Raw genomic sequence first — 19,214 nt, 5'->3', positions numbered from 1 at the left:
TAAAATTCTTGTAGCAAGAGAACCCATCGAATAAGCCTAGGTTTCGCATCTTTCTTTTCCATAAGATACTTTATTGCAGCATGATCAGTGTGAACAATTACTTCTGAATCTACAATATAGGATGTAAATTTATCACAAGCAAACACCACTGCTAGAAATTCTTTTCAGTAGTAGCATAATTTCTTTGTGCACTGTCTATAGTTTTACTTGCGTAGTGAATAACATTCAGTTTCTTATCCACTCTTTGTCCTAGAACAGCACCAACAACATAATCACTAGCATCACACATAATTTCAAAAGGCAAGTTCCAATCAAGTGGTTGAACAATAGGTGCAGAAATTAATGCTTTCTTGAGTGTTTCAAAGGCTTCTAAACAATCATCATCAAAAACAAATGGAATATCCTTTTGCAAAAGGTTTGTAAGAGGCCTAGAATTTTTATAAAGTCTTTGATAAATCTCCTATAGAAACCAGCATGACCAAGGAAACTACAAATACCTTTGATATCTTTAGGACATGGCATTTTCTCAATTGCATCAACCTTAGCTTTGTCCACCTCAATACCTCTTTCAGAGATTTTATGGCCCAAAACAATACCTTCGTTAACCATAAAGTGGCACTTCTCCCAATTCAATACAAGATTGGTTTGCTCACATCTGTGAAAAAACTCGATCAAGATTGCTTAAACAATCATCAAAAGACTTCCCATAAATAGAAAAGTCACCCATGAAAACCTCAACAATCTTTTCACAAAAGTCAGAGAATATAGCAGTCATACATCTTTGAAAGGTAGCAGGTGCATTGCATAAACCAAAAGGCATACGTCTATAAGCATAAGTTCCAAAAGGACAAGTAAAAGTGGTCTTTTCTTGATCAGGTTGAGAAACAGGTATTTGTGAAAAACCAGAATATCCATCAAGGAAGCAAAAATGTGTGTGGTTAGATAATCTTCCTAGCATTTGATCAATAAAAGGTAGAGGGTAATGATATTTTCTAGTTGCTTTGTTTAATTTTGTAAAATCAATTACCATTCTATAGCCCGTAACAATTCTTTGTGGAATAAGTTCATTCTTATCATTAGGAACAATAGCAATACCTCCTTTCTTAGGGACACAATGGACAAGACTTACCCATCTACTATCATCTATATGATAGATTATACCTGCTTCCAGAAGTTTTAATATTTCCATTCTTACCACTTCTTTCATCTTCGGATTTAACCGACGTTGTTGATCAACAACGGGTTTAGCATCAGGTTCCATATTAATGTTGTGCTGACATAGAGTGGGACTGATGCCCTTAAGATCATCAAGAGTATATCCAATAGCACCTTAGCTCTTCCTTAGAACTTTCAATAATCTTTCTTCTTCATGTTCTAAAAGGTTAGCACTAATAATAACATGATAAATCTTTTTCTCATCGAGATAAGCATATTTCAAAGTGTCCAGGAACTGTTTTAATTCAAACACATGATCACCTTTAGGTGGAGGAGGACCTGCTAGAGTTTCAATAGGCAAATTGTGTTTAAGCAGATGATGTTATTCAAAGAAAATCTTATCTATTTCATTTCTTTCATGCATATGCAAATCATTCTCATGGTCTAGCAAATATTGTTCTAAAGGATCAGTGGGAGGTACAACAATAGAAGCAAGACCAATAATTTCATCCTTATTAGGCAATTCTTTTTTATGAGGTTTTCTACTAAACTTGGAAAAGTTGAACTCATGAGACTCATCACCAAAGCTAACACCGATAGTTTGTTTCTCACAATCTATTTTAGCATTGATGGTGTTCAAGAAAGGTCTACCAAAGATAATGGGACAAAATTCATCCTGTGGGGAACCAAGAATAAGAAAATCAGTAGGGTATTTTATTTTCCCACACAAGACTTCAACATCTCTAACAATCCCAAGTGGTGTGACCGATGGTGTCTCTATTAGCAAGTTTAATAGTAACATCTATGTCTTCTATTTCAGCGGGTGCTATTTCATTCATAATTTCTTGATATAAGGTAAAAGTAATAGCACTCACGCTAGCACCTATGTCAGATAAACCATGATAACAGTGATCTCCTATTTTAACTAAGGAACGGGCATGCCAACAACGGGTCTATGTTTATCTTTCCCATCGGGTTTGCAATTCTAGCAGCTTCATCATAGAAGTAAATAACATGCCCTAATATTATCGACCAAGAGATTCTTAACCATAGCAACACTAGGTTCTACCTTGATTTGTTCAGCTGGTTTAGGTGCTCTAATATTACTTTTATTGACCACAGTTGAAACTTTAGCATGTTCCTTTATCCTAACAGGGAAAGGTGGTTTTTCAATATAAGCAGTAGGAACAACTGGATCAATATTATAGATAATAGTTTCATCTTTAGCTACTACAAGTTCTTTAATTTCTTCTTTAATAGGTGGGTGGTATTTAAACCACAAGATCAACATGAGTAGCAATAGATTCACAAAAGGAGGCTACTATCTCAGAGTCAAGTCCATGTTTAGTGCTAAACTTTTGGAAAGCATCGGTATTCATAAAAGATTTAACACAATCATACTCAAGCTTAATATCTGACTCTTTGCCTTCATCAAGTTCCCAATCTTTAGAGTTGCGTTTAATTCTTTCTAGAAGATCCCATTGGAATTCAATAGTCTTCTTCATAAACGAACCAGTATAAGAAGTATCAAGCATGGATCGATCATCATGAGAAAGCCGAGCATAAAAAATCTGAATGATAATTTATCTTGAGATATCATGATTGGGGCATGAATATAACATTGACTTAAGCCTCCCCCAAGCTAGAGCGATACTTTCTCCTTCACGAGGCCAAAAATTATATATGTAATTCCGATCACGATGAACTAGATGCATATGATATTTTTTTGGTGAAACTCCAATTTCAATCTGTTCCAATTCCAAGATCCAATATCATTGCATAGCCTATACCATGCCAATGCTTTTCCCTTCAAAGATAAAGGGAAAACCTTCTTCTTAGCTTCATCTCCAGGTAAACCTGCAAGCATATCAGGATGTTCGGTTCCATCTCCTGCATAAGGATTAGCTAATAGTTGTTCTATCATACCCAAAGGAATTTCATATTAAATATTTTCAGTAGGTGCAGTAGGTTGAGGGGTGACTAATTGTGGTTCCGGTCGAGGTGAAGATACCCCGAACAAACCCCTCAAAGGATTGTTTTCCATAGTAACAGTGACAATAAATTTCAGCACGTAGTAATAATTTTTTCTTACCAATTTCCACTTACCAAGAGCGCTTCACTCCCCGGCAACGGCCCAGAAAAGAGCCTTGATGACCCACAATTATAGGGGATCAATTGTAGTCCTTTCGATAAGTAAGAGTGTCGAACCCAACGAGGAGTAGAAGGAAATGACAAGTGGTTTTCATCGAGGTATTCTCTGCAAGCACTGAAATTATAAGTAACGAGTAATTTGATAGCAAGATAATTTGTAACGATAGTAGTAACAAAGGTGCAGCAAGGTAGACCAATCCTTTTGAGGCAAATGATAGGCTAAAACGGTCTCTTATGATAAGCAAAGCGTTCTTGAGGGTACACGGGAATTTCATCTAGTCACTTTCATCATGTTGGTTCGATTTGTGTTCGCTACTTTGATAATTTGATATGTGGGTGGACCGGTGCTTAGGTGTTGTTCTTACTTGAACAAACCTCCTACTTATGATTAACCCCCTCGCAAGCATCCGCAACTACGAGAAAAGTATTAAGAATAAATTCTAACCATAACATTAAACTTTTGGATCCAAACCAGTCCCTTACGGAATAGCACATTAACTAGGGTTTAAGCTTCTGTACCTCTCGCAACCCATCATCTAATAACTACTCCACAATGCATTTCCTTAGACCCAAATATGGTGAAGTGTCATGTAGTCGACATTCACATGACACCACTATGGGAATCACAACATACATACCATCGAAATATCGAACACATATAAAATTCACATGATCACTTGCAACAAGATTTCTCCCATGACCTCAAGAACAAAAGTAACTACTCACAAATGATAATAATGCTCAAGATCAGAGGGGTATTAAATAGCATAATGGATCTGAACATTTAATCTTTAAACCATATAGTAATCAACTACAAGATGTAATCAACACTACTAGTCACCCGCAAGTACCAATCTATAGTTCTGGTACAAAGATTGAAGACAGGAGATGAAATAGGGTTTGAGAGGAGATGGTGCTGTTGAAGATGTTGATGGAGATTCCCCTCCTCAAGATGGGAGAGTTGTTGGTGATGATGATGACGATGATTTCCCCCTCCGGGAGGGAAGTTCCCCCGGCGGAATCGCTCCGCCAGAGGGCAAAAGTGCTCCTGCCCAAGTTCCGCCTCAAGACGGCGGCGCTTCGTCCTGAAAGTCCTCTCCTTATTTTTTAGGTCAAAATGACTTATATACCAGAAGATGGGCACCGGAGGTGGGCTAGGCTGAGCACAACCACCAGGGCGCGCCTGGGGGGCCTGGCGCGCCCTGGTGTCTTGTGCTCACCAGGTGGGCCCTCTCTGGTAGTTATTTGCTCCAGTATTTTTCATATATTCCATAAAAATTCCTCGTGAAGTTTCAGCTCATTTGGAGTTGTGCAGAATAGGTAGCCTGGCGTAGCTTTTTCAGGTCCAGATTTCCAGCTGCCGAAATTCTCCCTCGTTGTGTGAACCTTGCATATTATGAGAGAAAAAACATTAGAATTACTCCAAAAAGCATTATTATGCATAAAAACATTATAAATAACAGTAGGTAAACATGATGCAAAAATGGACGTATCAGCGCTCCCTGGCCAGGCAGAGCACGCGCTTCAACTTCCTAACAGCCGACGGTACTAGCCCGTCTTTCTTTCGTCTGCAATGCCGCCCAATGAGCCTGCAAGAACTCCATCTTCCAGCTCTAGGTTGACGGCTCCCCCATGTCCGAGCACGCGGCGATCGTCGAGGCTGCATTCAACCAATTCACGACAATCCTCGACACTCCAGCCGAGCGAACATCCTCCATCGACCTTGATGCTCTTGACCCACGCTCGTTCGAGCTGCACGACCTTGAGCTGCCTTTCTCTAAGGCTGAGATTTGGGAAGCCATCAAACAATTGCCAAAAGGAAAGGCGCTAGGGCCCGACGTATTCACCTCCGAATTCATTTGTGCTTCCTGGCCGGCCATTAAAGATGATTTCATTGCTGCCTTCAATAAGCTATACCGCCTCAACGACCATGGATTCCAACGGCTCAACGAGGTGCTTCTCAGCTTGCTACCGAAGAGGCTTGACGCCGGCGCGCTCTCAGATTACCGATCGATTAGCCTAATCCACCTTGTCGCCAAGCTCTTCGCCAAAGTGCTCATTCTGCCTCGCGTCCTGCCTCGGTGCAATGATCTCCACCAACCAGAGTGCCTTCATCATCGGCCGATGCATCCATGATAACTTCTTTCTTGCCTAGTAAACAGCACGGCAACTCCACAACCCCCGTCACCCCCGCGTCATGCTCAAACTTGACATTGCACGTGCCTTCGACTCTCTCTCTTGGGCATTCCTCCTCGAGACCCTTCGTCACCTCAACTTCGGCCATCATTGGCGCGAGTGGATTTGCATCCTCCTCGGCATGCCAGCACGCGCATTCTTGTTAATGGTGTCCCTGGGCCACCCATTCTTCATAGTTGGGCTGCGGCAAGGGGACCCGTGTCCCCCATGCTCTTCTTCATGGTCATCGACACCCTCAACAACCTCACTTGTCGGGCGGCCAGCGATGGCGTGCTTCAACAACTCACCGCGTGCTACATGGCATCGAGCGTCTCCCTCTGCACCGACGACGTGGTCGTCTTCTGCCGACCTGGCACGCGTGACTACCGTCGTTCGTGAGCTGCTACATGTCTTCGGTGCTGCCTATGGAATGCACACTAACTTTGCCAAGTGTGCGACGTCCCCCATCTAGTGCACACCCACGGACCGGGCCGCGATCACCGAGAGCTTTGCGTGCTTGCTTCAGGAGTTCCCTACTACATACCTCGGCTTTCCACTATCTATTCGCAAGGTCGGCGCCCGCACCCTACAGCCGATCATCGACAAGCTGGAGCACTAGCTTTCGCCTTGGTGGGCCTCCATGATGTCGCGGGGGGGGGGGGCGGCTTGTGCTTTGCAGGCATGTGCTTTCGGCCATGCCAGTGCATATCCTCATCGCGATGGCCATCAACCCTTCGATCCTCAAGCAAATTAACCACCTCATCCGCAACTTCCTCTAGTATGGGCGTAAAGAAGCGAGCGGTGGCCACTGTCTTGTCAGCTGGCACCGTGTCTGCAGGCCAGTCTCTCCAGGTGGCCTCGGAATCCCGGATCTCCAGCGCGCCACTAGTCTATGGCACCGTACCTAAGCGGCGACCCAAAGTGCGATCAGTGCCCGATGGACTCCTCGACCGCGCCTGGATCGCGGACATCCAGGGCGCCATGGGCGCGGCCATGGCCGTCTAGTACATGGCTCTCTGGCGACGCCTACGCCTGGTGACCTTGTCCGACGAGCCGGACAAGCTGTCTTGATGCTAGACTGCCATGGGTGCCTACACCGCGAGCTCTTGCTATAAAGCCCTCTTCATTAGATCTACGACAACAACCCCCCATTGGCGTATCACATGACGCCCTTGGGCACGACTTCGCATCAAGTTCTTCGTCTGGCTAGCGTTGCTTGGCCGCTGCTGGCTCGTTGATCACCTAGCAAGGCACGACCTCCCCCATGGGCCGCTCTGTCCACTCTGCGAACCTGAGACGACACCTTACGGGATGCTCCTTCTTCTGCCAAGTCTGGCACGAGGTACTTTTATGGTGCCGATCCATCGCCACGATCCCCAACCCCGACGAGAAGTTCATCGCCTGGCTCTCATCGGCCATCTCTAGTACCACGAGTTGTCTACGACGCGACCTTGCCTCCATCGCATCACCGCCTAGGCACATCTGGTAGCATCGTAACGGCTGCCTCTTTGACAATGACTCCCCTGCCGTGGGATGCGCCGTGAGTACGATCCGGGAGGAGGCACGACTGTGGGCTCGTGCCGGCGCAACAGGACTTGCCCTAATCTTGCCAGAAACGTAGACTCCAGCACCCGCGGCTGGCACACCCGACGTTCCAGTGTGTCGCGGCCTTCTATGCACGCCATCCTTGTGTACATGCTAGCTGGTCGTTCCCTTTACACCATTCTGTAATCAACCTGTGTAATCTCGCTCTACCTATCAATGCAATGATACGCAAGACTTTTGCGTATTTCACGAAAAAAGGAAGAAAAAAAATCTTCAAGCACTCAATTCCTCTATACTGCAAGTATAACCAAACGAGATTACTAAATCTCAGTCGACTAAGACTTAACGAAGTCTTAATCGATGCTATATTTGTGAGATTTTGCATGGAGATTCGTGTAAAATTTTCATTTAAAGTTTTGCTTTATTCACTTTTATATATTCTATCACTTGACCGAGACTTCGTTAAGTCTCGGTCGACTCAGATCTAGCCACATGCAACCTCCACGCATCCCCTCCAAATTCTGCGTCAGGTTGTGACCCAATTTGCTTTCCAAGGGGGTCGTGTATATTCCAAGGAACCTATGCAACGGTGGATCGACCAGTGCAATCAGTAGAGGAGTACAGCGACGAAACAGTAGGGGAACACCAGAAGGAGACGTGCATAGAAGAAACTGGAGGACACGTCCCCACATGGTCAGCATTCTGGAAGTCCCCAAAACATGGATGGATGAATGGATTGATACAAAGGAAGGAAGGAAATACAACTAATCTAGTGGGATGGATTAGTAGGCGTGATGCGCATCTGAGTCATCGATCATCTCCATTTCCAGATCAGATCAGAATCGAATCAACCCAATAGGGTAATTAATAAGCAGGATAAATTCGAGAAACAGCAGAGGGTTCATTCAAATCAAATCAAAAAAAAAAAGAGAAAAGAAGGAGAAACAGCAGAGCAGAGGGAAGGCAAAAGCTCTTTTGCCTTTTTCCCTTGGAGGCGCCAACTTCCCTCTTCCTCTTTATTTCCCCCCTTTCCTTCCTTCCTTCGTTCCTCTGTGTGTGTGTGTGACAGCACTTGTGAGTTGTGACAGAAGGGGTCCGTCGTCTCGCTCGGTGGTGCCGGTGGTGGGCGGTTGCATCCACCCGTCAGCCAAGCCAAGCCAAGCATGGCGCCGGACCACGGCTCCAAGGTCGACATCTCCTTCGCCGGCCGCTTCACCGCCAGCGCCATCGCCGCCTGCTTCGCCGAGGTACTAAACCCTAACCTAACCCCTGCTTCCACCGCCCCACGGATCTCCACCAGACTCCACTCACCAGCGTCCTGTTCCTGCGACGGCGACGGGGACGGGATCGCCCGCTGCTTTACGCTTCGTTTTTATTCTCTCGCTGGATCGTCCGATTTCCAATGCCACCCTGCGCCCTGGCCGCTCCCCGACCAGGATCACGCCGCTAATCTCGTTATTTCCTCATGTATTTTCCGCTCCTGGTTTAATCGAATGGGCTTCCCCTCTCTCAGATCACCACGATCCCCCTCGACACGGCCAAGGTCAGGCTGCAGCTGCAGAAGAAGGCCGTCGCCGGGGATCTCGCTGGGCCCAAGTACCGTGGCCTGCTCGGCACCGCCGCCACCATCGCCAAGGAGGAAGGCGCCGCCGCGCTCTGGAAGGGCATCGTCCCTGGCCTCCACCGCCAGTGCATCTACGGCGGTCTCCGCATTGGTCTCTATGAGCCCGTGAGTTTCCCTTCCCTCCCTTTTCCCCCTTCTTTATGTATATGTATGGTATTGCATTGCGTCAGTAGTTGTAGTGGTACTCAACAATGAACTTGACCCGGATTGTTGTGCCTGACCATCTTCAGGTCAAATCCTTCTATGTTGGCGAGAACCATGTTGGGGATGTACCTTTGTCCAAGAAGATAGCCGCTGGCTTCACCACTGGTACCCTCATCGTTGGATTCTCAATCAATTTCCCCCTCCATGTGAAATGAAGTATGCAGCAACATAACATGGTGTGTCTGACTTGCTTCAGGTGCCCTTGCAATCGCTGTGGCCAACCCCACTGACCTTGTCAAAGTCAGGCTTCAGTCTGAGGGGAAGCTGGCACCTGGTGTGCTGCGCCGTTATACTGGGGCAATGGATGCTTATGCCAAGATTGTTAGGCAGGTCAGTTGTTGCTTCTGCTCTTGTTTTGCAAGCTAACTGTGGATTGTTACATATCCCAAATTGCTTGCTTCAAATATGCCGGTATCATCATTTTAGGAAGGGGTTGCTGCTCTGTGGACTGGCATTGGTCCGAATGTTGCACGTAACGCCATCATAAACGCTGCTGAGTTGGCCAGTTATGATCAAGTGAAGCAGGTGTGCTTCTTGTCGTCATTTCCTTTATTCTTGTCGTTATTTCCTTTATTTGATTGCTTATTATCTTGCTGTCGTCAACTGTATTGTGTATCATGCAGTCCATTTTGAAACTTCCTGGGTTCAAAGATGACGTGGTCACTCATATCTTGTCTGGTTTGGGCGCTGGCTTCTTTGCTGTTTGTGTTGGTTCTCCGGTCGATGTGGTGAGATGTCCTCCTCGCTCAGTGATAATTATCCCTACTCTAGTGATCTTGTCTAAAATGTTATTTCCTATACAACCAACTGCGAATTAATTATTCTGAGCAATGCTTTCTTGGTGTATTTATCCACTAGGTAGTAACTATTGTCTATTACAAATGGTTATCTTTGACAGCATCACACACTATTCCAAGTTTAAACTGAGATATGCCAGTTCTGACCTTTATTTCATGGCGTATTCATGTTCTTTCAGCAAAGCTGATTTCTTAGTTCAGTTTCTGTGAGGTTTATACTTCTGCCATTGTGCAGATTTATGCCTTTTTTTTAATGTGTGCATCCATGGCCACCATATGCTAATTTGCTTGCATCGAAGCTGTTCTATTTTCCTATGAAACTCAGATACTGGTCTTTCTTTGAAAATAAATGCAGCTTCCATTTTTGGATCATTATCAAAGAAGTCTTTCTGTATTATTGAGTATTGATTAGCAGTTGAGTTCTTACCTTAAAGATATGCGAGCATAGATGTTTCTCTTTACTAACAATACACACCTTCTTGCAGGTTAAGTCAAGAATGATGGGTGACTCTGCCTACAAGAACACTATTGATTGTTTTGTGAAGACCCTGAAGAATGATGTATGTTCCACTCTATTACTCTGTTCATGCCTTTTTTATACTTTTCAGTCAGCATTAGATGAGTGATACTTGTCTACAACATGTTTTTCAAGCACATCTAGCATCTGGGGCTGGGCCATGTTTGCGGAGAAAATTCGTCCCATTTCATATTTTAATAGTATGTGTTGACAGTAGGTAATTTATTGGCAACTTATACAGCCTCTGTTAGAATTAACTGCCTTGATTGTCATTCTGGTGGCTCTCAAATTTGAACGGTGGTTTAACAGCGCTTTATTTCCAAGCGATCATGCAAATAAAAGATATATGATGGCAAACAAAAGGTGACTGCTCATTGTAGGAATCGTATATTTTTTTTCTCCGAACAACTAACTCTTAACCTTGATTTGGAATATATTGATAGTGTCCTCCCTCTGTACCGAGTAACCTTTCATAATTGCTTAGATATCCTTTGAGCTGTGTTTTGTTAATGATATACTCGTTTGTCTGTGAGCTGAATATTCTGGATATGTTCTAGGCTCATAGGAACTGCTTTGTATACCTGTTGAATGCAAACGAAAGTCCAAGCAGGTTGCTGATTAATAGGATTTTTTTTGTGTGCAGGGACCTCTGGCATTTTACAAAGGCTTCCTTCCAAACTTTGCTAGACTGGGATCATGGAATGTGATCATGTTCTTGACACTGGAGCAGGTAAGCTGAATTTGTAACTATCACAGTGCGACTATGTTATGTAAGCATGCGAAATCGGTACACTAACTTTTTTCTGTGTGCCTGTGCAGGTTCAGAAGGCCTTTGTGAGAAAGCCTGCAAATTAAAGATGAGATGATATGGGTTTTGTAGAAGGTGGTATACAACAAGAATGTGCGCGCATTTGTTTTCTCCTACATAAGACGTTAACCCTTGGGAGTTGTGGTACAAAGGACAAATTTGACACCTCAACTGTGAGAAACTATAATAAATTTTTGTCGGTCTTGACAGGACCTTAAACAAATGCTGAGGTAGTTCGGAGATGTCAAAAGTGTTGTTAAATTTGTGTTGGATGGATGAACATTAGCTGCAGTAGATCTTGTCTGTGACGAGCCAGGAAGGCAACAATGTCTTTGCTTGGTATTCTAATTGTTGATGGTGTCCTGTGTTGTCTCCATCTTCGTTGCAATAAGCACACTGCCTTTGTTTGGTTTTTTAATTGTAGATGATGTCCTGTGTTGTCGTCATCTTCCTTGCAATGTTACAACTGAAATGCTTGCTGGGTAGATCAGACACCGGTGAGCACTAGAGCTTATAGTTTTTTTTAACTTGCTACTCCGTAGAACTTATAATTAGTAACTTATTTGGCATAGATATTTTTTTGTGTTAGGCCAGGCTGTTTGGGGTTAATCGATGGGGACGTGATGTTTAGGCCAGGCTGTTTGGGGCTAATTGACGGGGACGTGAAGTGATGCTTAGCTGGTTGGGTAGCTGCTTGGTCTGCCGATCAAATGGCTGACAATGGTAGGTGCGCACGCTGGACACGAAAAAGCAGCACAAGACAGTGAGTTTGGGATGGATTCAGTACACAACATATTCCCATTGAGAACACGCATCCTTTTATTCCTTTTTAGTAGTGTATTTCATTTTATTCTTGACAAGAAAGATACATGAGTGGCCATTTAGGAAAGAAGGTGCATAATAGACGGTAGTGGAGTAGGAGTAGGCAGAGTCAGAGTCACAAGTTGCTTTTAAGACTAGTAGTGGCTGCTGGCTTGAGTGGTGCCTTCTTCAGGTTGCCGAAGACGGAGTGCCTGCCCTCGGCGACGACATTGCCGGTGACGGCGTTGGTGAGGAGCACGTGCGTGCCGGAGTAGGCGCCCTTGTGCCCGAGCACCCTCGCCGTTATGCTTAGCCGGTCCCCTGCGCGGGCCTGGGAGAGATCGGGGAAGGCGACGGACATGTCAACGGAGACCTTGAAGTTTTGGGCGTCGGAGATGGCGGCGGCGTAGCCGATCTCGTCCACCAGGGCCACCACAACACCGGCGGCGAGGCAGCCGGTGCTAGAGTCCTGCGTGTGTACGTGCATGTATGTATTTGGCTTAGCTGGCGCGGATCAAGGGGACTGAATTAATAACGAAGGAACCAAGAAAGCCAGTGAAGTACGGTGAGGCTTGCAGGGACGTGGTAGGAGCAGTGGATGAATCCCGGGTGGACGCTGAGGACGCGGATCCTGCGCAGCGCGAACCCCTCGAAGAAGCTCGGCGACAGATGAGGAGAAGCCGCCGATACGTATGCGGATGCGGCGGAGGAGAGTGCGTCCACCCGCGCCCGGTCGTCGGCGCTCACGCGCAGGACGTCACGAGCACGAGCTAATCCTGGGGAGTCAGCCATGCCCAGCTGCTCCTACTACGCTGCTGACGATCCCTTCTGTATGTGGATCTGGACATTTGATTTGTGACCGGACGAGTGACTTGTTGGTGCCACACCGATTACTCCGAGACCAGTAGCACGGTAGTAGATGAGTATACGGTACTCTCTCCGTTCCAAATTAAACGTTGCTGCTTTAGTATAATTTATTTATTTAAAACAGAGGAGTATATAACTATTTTAGTTACCGTATACCATCTCACTACATAAGAAGTTACTCCCTCCATTCCCTTAGACTACCCACAATGAAAGTAACATATGTAGTAACATCACACATATTTAGATAAAATAGATGATGTAGCAAACAATAAATGAAAAAAAAAGCATGTGATAACACTGGCGGAGCTTCCACAAGGCTACATGGGCCATGGCCCGCCCAGCTTTGCTGCACCTGCTCCTATTAGAGCCAGCCCATGGTCCGAGGGAATCCTAATTTCTTGCAGTTTGGCCTGCCACCCCGCCCAGTAATTTGCTGCAAGCTCCGCCACTGTGTGGGTAACATCACATATATGAAGGCAAGATGAGCCTATAGCCTAATAAATGAAGTGTTCCATGTTATCACTACTCTTCACTATATAGAGGTAGTAACATAAAGTAGTAACATGCCAATGGTAAGCGGATTAGGAGCACTCGGGTGCTCCACCCCCCTATATTTAAAAATAATTTAATAATTTAAAACAAAATAAAAAAAAATCCTGGATATATTTTTGAATCAAATATGACTAGGTATTGTACTCATATAAAAAGTTTGGCCAAGGTATTGTACTCGTTGACTTCAGGGCAAAATAAATAAATTTATGACAATAATATAACATGAATAGTACTTGTATCTAGCATTTTTTGGGAAATTTTTGACCCTGGATACAATAAAAGCCATTCCCTATTTAATCTTTTATACGGGTGCAATACTTGGTCATGTTTGATTCCATAAAAAGTTATAGGATTTTTCGACCTTTTTTGAATTACTAAATTATTTTTGAATATAGGGGGGCATAGCACCCGAGAGCTCCTATGTATTTTCGCATGCCAATGTTACTACTTTATGTTACTACCCATTGTGGCTAGTCTTATACAAGACCACATACTTAAATTACAGATACCAAGGTAAAATTTAATAACTGCTTTGCAAGCCAACCTTTTTTCTCGTTAACCGGGATGATTAATATGCCCGCATGCATGCAAGGAAGTAGTGAGAAGGAAATAGTACAGTGTCATTATGGCTATATACATGCAAGTATTAAATAAGTTGATAGTACGAGAAAACATCATTAAATTTTCTCGGTTACTATTAGTGACTTTGTATAGATGCAAAATATATTTTCCACATTGGCCTTGTATAAGGGAATGGAGGGAGTACTGTACTAAAGCGGGAAGGCTTCGTTTTTTCTCCATTCTTTGATATTTTTTTTTGCATTTCTACGGTTCATTTTACATGGCATTTTTCCCCATTCTTTGATTTTTTTTTGCGTTTCTACTGTTCATTTTACATGGTAGCAGAAAACAAACAAATGAACTGTGTTTAAAAAACCCGTCCTGATTTGATGAAAATAGTGAACAGTGTTTAAAAAACGCCCGTGGTTCAGAAAGAAATTAGGATTTTTTTTACACACCATTTCTCTCCCCTTCTCCGACCCTCATGTCTTTATATAAAAGGTTCAGATTTAGGATTTTTCTGCACATCATTTCTTTCCACCAGCGTACCGATGCAAAGCCGCCTCGATCGTCTCCCGCTCCATTTCAATGATGGTGTTGCCGAGGCACAAAATAGTAAATCGGGACAGTATATTTTCATGGACAGTAATCCATGGGGGAATTAAATTCTTACTGATTACTATCCATTTTTACACCATGACATCAGCAAACAACACACAAACAATTACCCAAACAAAACCGGAACAGTGAACCGTACCGTATGGATAACGAACAGTGCCCCGTATAAACACTGCCCCAATGTGAACAGTAATGTCCATTGAACAGTCATATGAAACATGTTTCGAAGGAAAAAATGCGCCCCTTGTTGAAAAATGGGTACTTTTTATGCATCATCTCTCTCCCCCTCCATCCTCGCGTCCTTGTGTAAAAGGTTAAGCTTTAGGATTTTTCCATATCATTTCTCTCCATCGGCGTATCGATACAAAGCTGCCTTGATTGTCTCCTGCTCCTTTCCGGTGATGGTGCTGCCGAGGCACAAAACAGTAAACAAGAATAGTATATTTGCATGAGCAATAATTCATGGAAAAAAATTCTCTATCGATTACTGTCCATTTTACATCATGACAACAGTAGTGGGCAGTACACTAACAAGTATCCGAACAAAAATGGAAAAGTATCCGAATAAAGCTAGAACGGCTAACTGAAACAATAGCCCAAATAAAACCCAAAAAAATAAAACCACTGAAACGGAGCAATATCTCAATAAAGCGAAAACATTAACCCACCACAAAATTAAACCGAAACAGTACCTGAATTGTAACCCAGAACAATACACTGCAATAAAAACAATAAATCAACACTATGCATTCACATGAATAGTAATCTAGAAGGAATACTAAAAAACCCGAGCCTCCTTCTCCCTCGGTGCATTCACCTACATGAGGAGAATAGCTGATGTCGCTCTTGTCGTCCACCTTACCTTCTCCTTCCATATGGCCAACCAGACCGAGGCTTCAGCCACAATGCTGTCATTGAAGTCACCTCTAGGACGAGCTCCATCACGACAGTCTATAAACAGCCAACGAGAAGAGACAAAATAAAAATAAAAATGTCACTTGACCAACCTCTTCACTCCATTCCCTAATCTATTTCTTCGACCAGTTCAAAGAAAAAGAAAAAAATACAAGACAATGGATCATCCATGAGGGTAGTGTTCACTCAAAAAACTATTTTGGAACCCGTTATTCCTCAGCTGCCAAAATTTTCTGAACTATGGATATACCGCTTATCCTATATCATAGTTTGGAAAGCGCATTGGGTTGAACGTTCTATAATCAGATTAGCCATTCATAGATAACGTGTTTAAACAAGTCCTCCGCCAATTACTATCCATTTTTATACCACAACAGCACTCCGTCAATTACTATCCATTTTTACGCCCTCACAAATTTTGAAGGAAATATACCCTAGAGGCAATAATAAAGTTGTTATTTGTATTTCCTTATATCATGATAAATGTTTATTATTCATGCTAGAATTGTATTAACCGAAAACTTGATACATGTGTGGATACATAGACAAAACACAGTGTTCCTAGTAAGCCTCTAATAGACTAGCTCGTTAATCAAAGATGGTTAAGTTTCCTAACCATAGACATGTGTTGTCATTTGATGAACGGGATCACATCATTAGGAAAATGATGTGATGGACAAGACCCATCCGTTAGCTTAGCATAATGATCGTTATGTTTTATTGCTATTGCTTTCTCCATAACTTATACATATTCCTTTGACTATGAGATTATGCAACTCCCGAATACCGGAGGAACCCCTTGTGTGCTATCAAACGTCACAATGTAACTGGGTGATTATAAAGATTCTCTACAGGTGTCTCCGAAGGTGTTTGTTGGGTTGGCATAGATCGAGATTAGGATTTGTCACTCCGAGTATCGGAGATGTATCTCTGGGCCCTCTCGGTAACGCACATCATAATAAACCTTGCAAGCAATGTGACTAATGAGTTAGTTGCGGTATGATGTATTACGGAACGAGTAAAGATACTTGCCGGTAACGAGATTGAACTAGGTATGGAGATACCGACGATCGAATCTCGGGCAAGTAACATACCGATGACAAAGGGAATAACGTATGTTGTCATAATGGTTTGACCGATAAAGATCTTCGTAGAATATGTGGGAACCAATATGAGAATCCAGGTTCCACTATTGGTTATTGATCGGAGAGGTGTCTCGGTCATGTCTACATAGTTCTCGAACTCGTTGGGTCCGCACACTTAACGTTCGATGACGATTTGTATTTATAAGTGATGTGTTTTGGTGACCGAAGTTTGTTCGGAGTCCTGGATGAGATCACGGCCATGACAAGGAGTATCGAAATAGTTGAGAGGTAAAGATTGATATATTGGAAGGTAGTTGTAACGCCCACAATGCGGCTATATCTCCCACGTGTCGAGGCACGACTTAGAGGCATAACTGCATGGTGGTTTTGTCGCAAGAGGGGTAATCTTCACACAATCCCATGTACTGAATAAGAAAGGGATAAAGAGTTGGCTTATAATCGCCACTTCACATAAATAACAAGTTAAACATACATCATCCAGAGTACAATCAAGGTCCGACTATGGAACCAAAATAAAAGAAGACAACCCAAATGCTAGATCCCCGATCGTCCCAACTGGGCTCCACTACTGAACATCAGGAAACGATACATAGTAACGACCAAGGTCCTCGTCGAACTCCCACTTGAGTTCGGTAGCATCACCTGCACTAGTATCATGGGCACCTGCAACTGTTTTGGTAGTATCTGTGAGTCATGAGGACTCAGCAATCTCAAAACCCGCGAGATCAAGACTATTTAAGCTTATGGGTAGGATAAGGTAATGAGGTGGAGCTGCAGCAAGCACTAAGCAAATATGGCGGCTAACATACGCAAATAAGAGTAAGACGAGAAGCTACGCAGCGGTCGTGAAGCTAGAAGTGATCCTGAAACTACTTATGTTCAAACATAACCCAAACTGTGTTCACTTCCCGGACTCCGCCGAGAAGAGACCATCACGGCTACACACGTGGTTGATTCATTTTAATTAAGTCAAGTGTCAAGTTCTCTACCACCGAATATTAACAAATTCCCATCTGCCACATAACCACGAGCACGGCTCTCGAAAGTTTATACCCTGCAGGGGTGTCCCAACTTAGCCCATCACAAGCTCACGATCCGCGTAGACAATCCTCCATCGCTGGACACCCAACCAGGCTCGGAATCCCGGTGCACAAGACATTCTGACAATGGTAAAACTAAACCAGCAAGACCGCCCGACTATGCCGACAAATCCCGATAGGAGCTGCACATATCTCGTTCTCAGGGAACACCGAATAGGTCAAGCTACGAGTAAAACCAGCCCTCAAGTTTCCCCGAGGTGGCCCCGCAGGCTGCCCGTTTCGGACCAACACTCAGAGGAGCACTGGCTGATAGAGCGGAACGTAAGGTAGCAAAGCACAGGAGCCGGGCAAACCCAACATTTGACCAAAGACATGATTCAGAGCTGATGCATATAAGGCCAAACTCGCGATGCCAAACACTCCTTAAGGTATTCGGTCTTTATGAGGGCGGGCGGCATAACGCCCTTAGTAATAAGCCCCTAGTGTCCAGGTACGCGCAAAACTCTGACGTGGCCACATGCCAAAACGCCAGCCTCCTCCTTGGTTATACCAAGAAACCAGGGGATGTGTATCAACAAGAGACAGTAAAAAAGGTTTACGCAGGGTCTTAATCTGAAAAGAATCCTTGGAACGGGTCCCTGCTGCACGTCTGTGCCTGTGTCTCCGTTGTGCCCTATCCTGGACGGGCGTAGCATGGTGTTCATCTGTAAAAGAGAGGAACTTAGTTTAGGAAATATCGTGCCGAACATGAGTTATACTAAATAAACGAAGTATAAATAGAAATGGGTAAAATTGAGCTTTATTGTCTCTTGTTTTATATGCGTGGAGCCCCTAGTACAGGGGTATACGGCTGTTAAGCCTTTATCAATTGTATGTTTATGCCGGACTCGTCTAGCCGTGTCCATGGTCTTGACGACCTGTTTAGGTGCTTTGGCTGGTGAAGCCGCTTTATTGTGGGGCTGTCAAGGCAGCCGCACTGTCTTCCGCGCGGGGGGAACACTCAATGTTTTCCCTTTAATGAGATGATGCCTCGTGGACCGGGCATCTTAAGCGTGAGAGATGCATAATGCGGTATTGCGTTAAGGCGGGCGAAAGCTTCGCGTCCCAGTAGTGCTTGATAGCTACTTGAGAATGGGGCGATGTGGAAAGTTAGCTGTTCGCGACGGAAGTTATTGGGGGAGCTGAACCTAACTTCTAGCCAGAGAGAACCCATGCAACGGGCATCCGGGCCTGGCGTTACCCCTTGAAAGGAGGTTTTGCTATGGCGAATTTTTGTTGGGTCTATCCCCATCTTGCGGATTGTGTCCTGGTATAACAGGTTTAGACCACTGCCGTCGTCCATCAGGACATTTGTAAAGTGGAGTCCGCCGATTATTGGATCTAATACCAAGGCAATCCAGCCTGCGTTCCAGATACTTCTAGAGTAATCCTGATGGTCGAAGGTGATCGGTTTTAACAACCATGGGCGAGACTCCTTTGGGATAGGCCGTATGGCGCGTATCTCTGTTGGCGCCATTCTGTTCGTCACGTGAAGTAAGTTGACTGTTTTGACTTCTTGTGGGAAATCCTTTTGTTTCCTGGTGCTTTGCTTGTGGGGTTCGTCGTCGTCCTCACTTGGTGTGTCGAGCCACTTGTGTTCGGCGTTGAGTTTGTCGGATTGCTTGAAAACCCAACAATCTCTGTGGGTATGGTTCGCAGGCTTCCAGGGAGTACTGTGTATTTGACATATCTTGTCCAAGATTTTGTTTAAGTTGGATAGCTCGTCCCTGTTATCCTTG

General features: G+C 44.3%; 2 protein-coding genes across 2 annotated transcripts; one reads left to right on the top strand and one right to left on the bottom strand.

Moving 5' to 3' along the window:
* Positions 1-8,017: 8,017 nt before the first annotated feature.
* On the top strand, positions 8,018-11,394 carry LOC125551167 (mitochondrial uncoupling protein 1). Its single transcript, XM_048714326.1, has 9 exons — positions 8,018-8,273; positions 8,540-8,755; positions 8,881-8,959; positions 9,051-9,184; positions 9,281-9,379; positions 9,478-9,582; positions 10,137-10,211; positions 10,812-10,898; positions 10,988-11,394. The coding sequence occupies exons 1-9, from the start codon at positions 8,190-8,192 to the stop codon at positions 11,021-11,023; spliced, it is 915 nt and encodes a 304-aa protein (XP_048570283.1). The 5' UTR covers positions 8,018-8,189; the 3' UTR covers positions 11,024-11,394.
* Positions 11,395-11,793: 399 nt separating this feature from the next.
* Positions 11,794-12,774, bottom strand: LOC125551168. The gene is made up of 2 exons (XM_048714327.1): positions 12,342-12,774; positions 11,794-12,246 (listed from the first exon to the last, which is right to left on the bottom strand). Exons 1-2 carry the CDS (start codon positions 12,567-12,569, stop codon positions 11,914-11,916), a joined length of 561 nt encoding a protein of 186 aa, XP_048570284.1. The 5' UTR covers positions 12,570-12,774; the 3' UTR covers positions 11,794-11,913.
* Between the last annotated feature and the right edge of the window lie 6,440 nt (positions 12,775-19,214).

Source organism: Triticum urartu, chromosome 4, assembly GCF_003073215.2.
Source record: "Triticum urartu cultivar G1812 chromosome 4, Tu2.1, whole genome shotgun sequence".
Classification (NCBI taxonomy): domain Eukaryota; kingdom Viridiplantae; phylum Streptophyta; class Magnoliopsida; order Poales; family Poaceae; genus Triticum; species Triticum urartu.
Note: the sequence above shows the minus strand (reverse complement) of the source record. Positions and strands in the feature narration are given on the sequence as shown.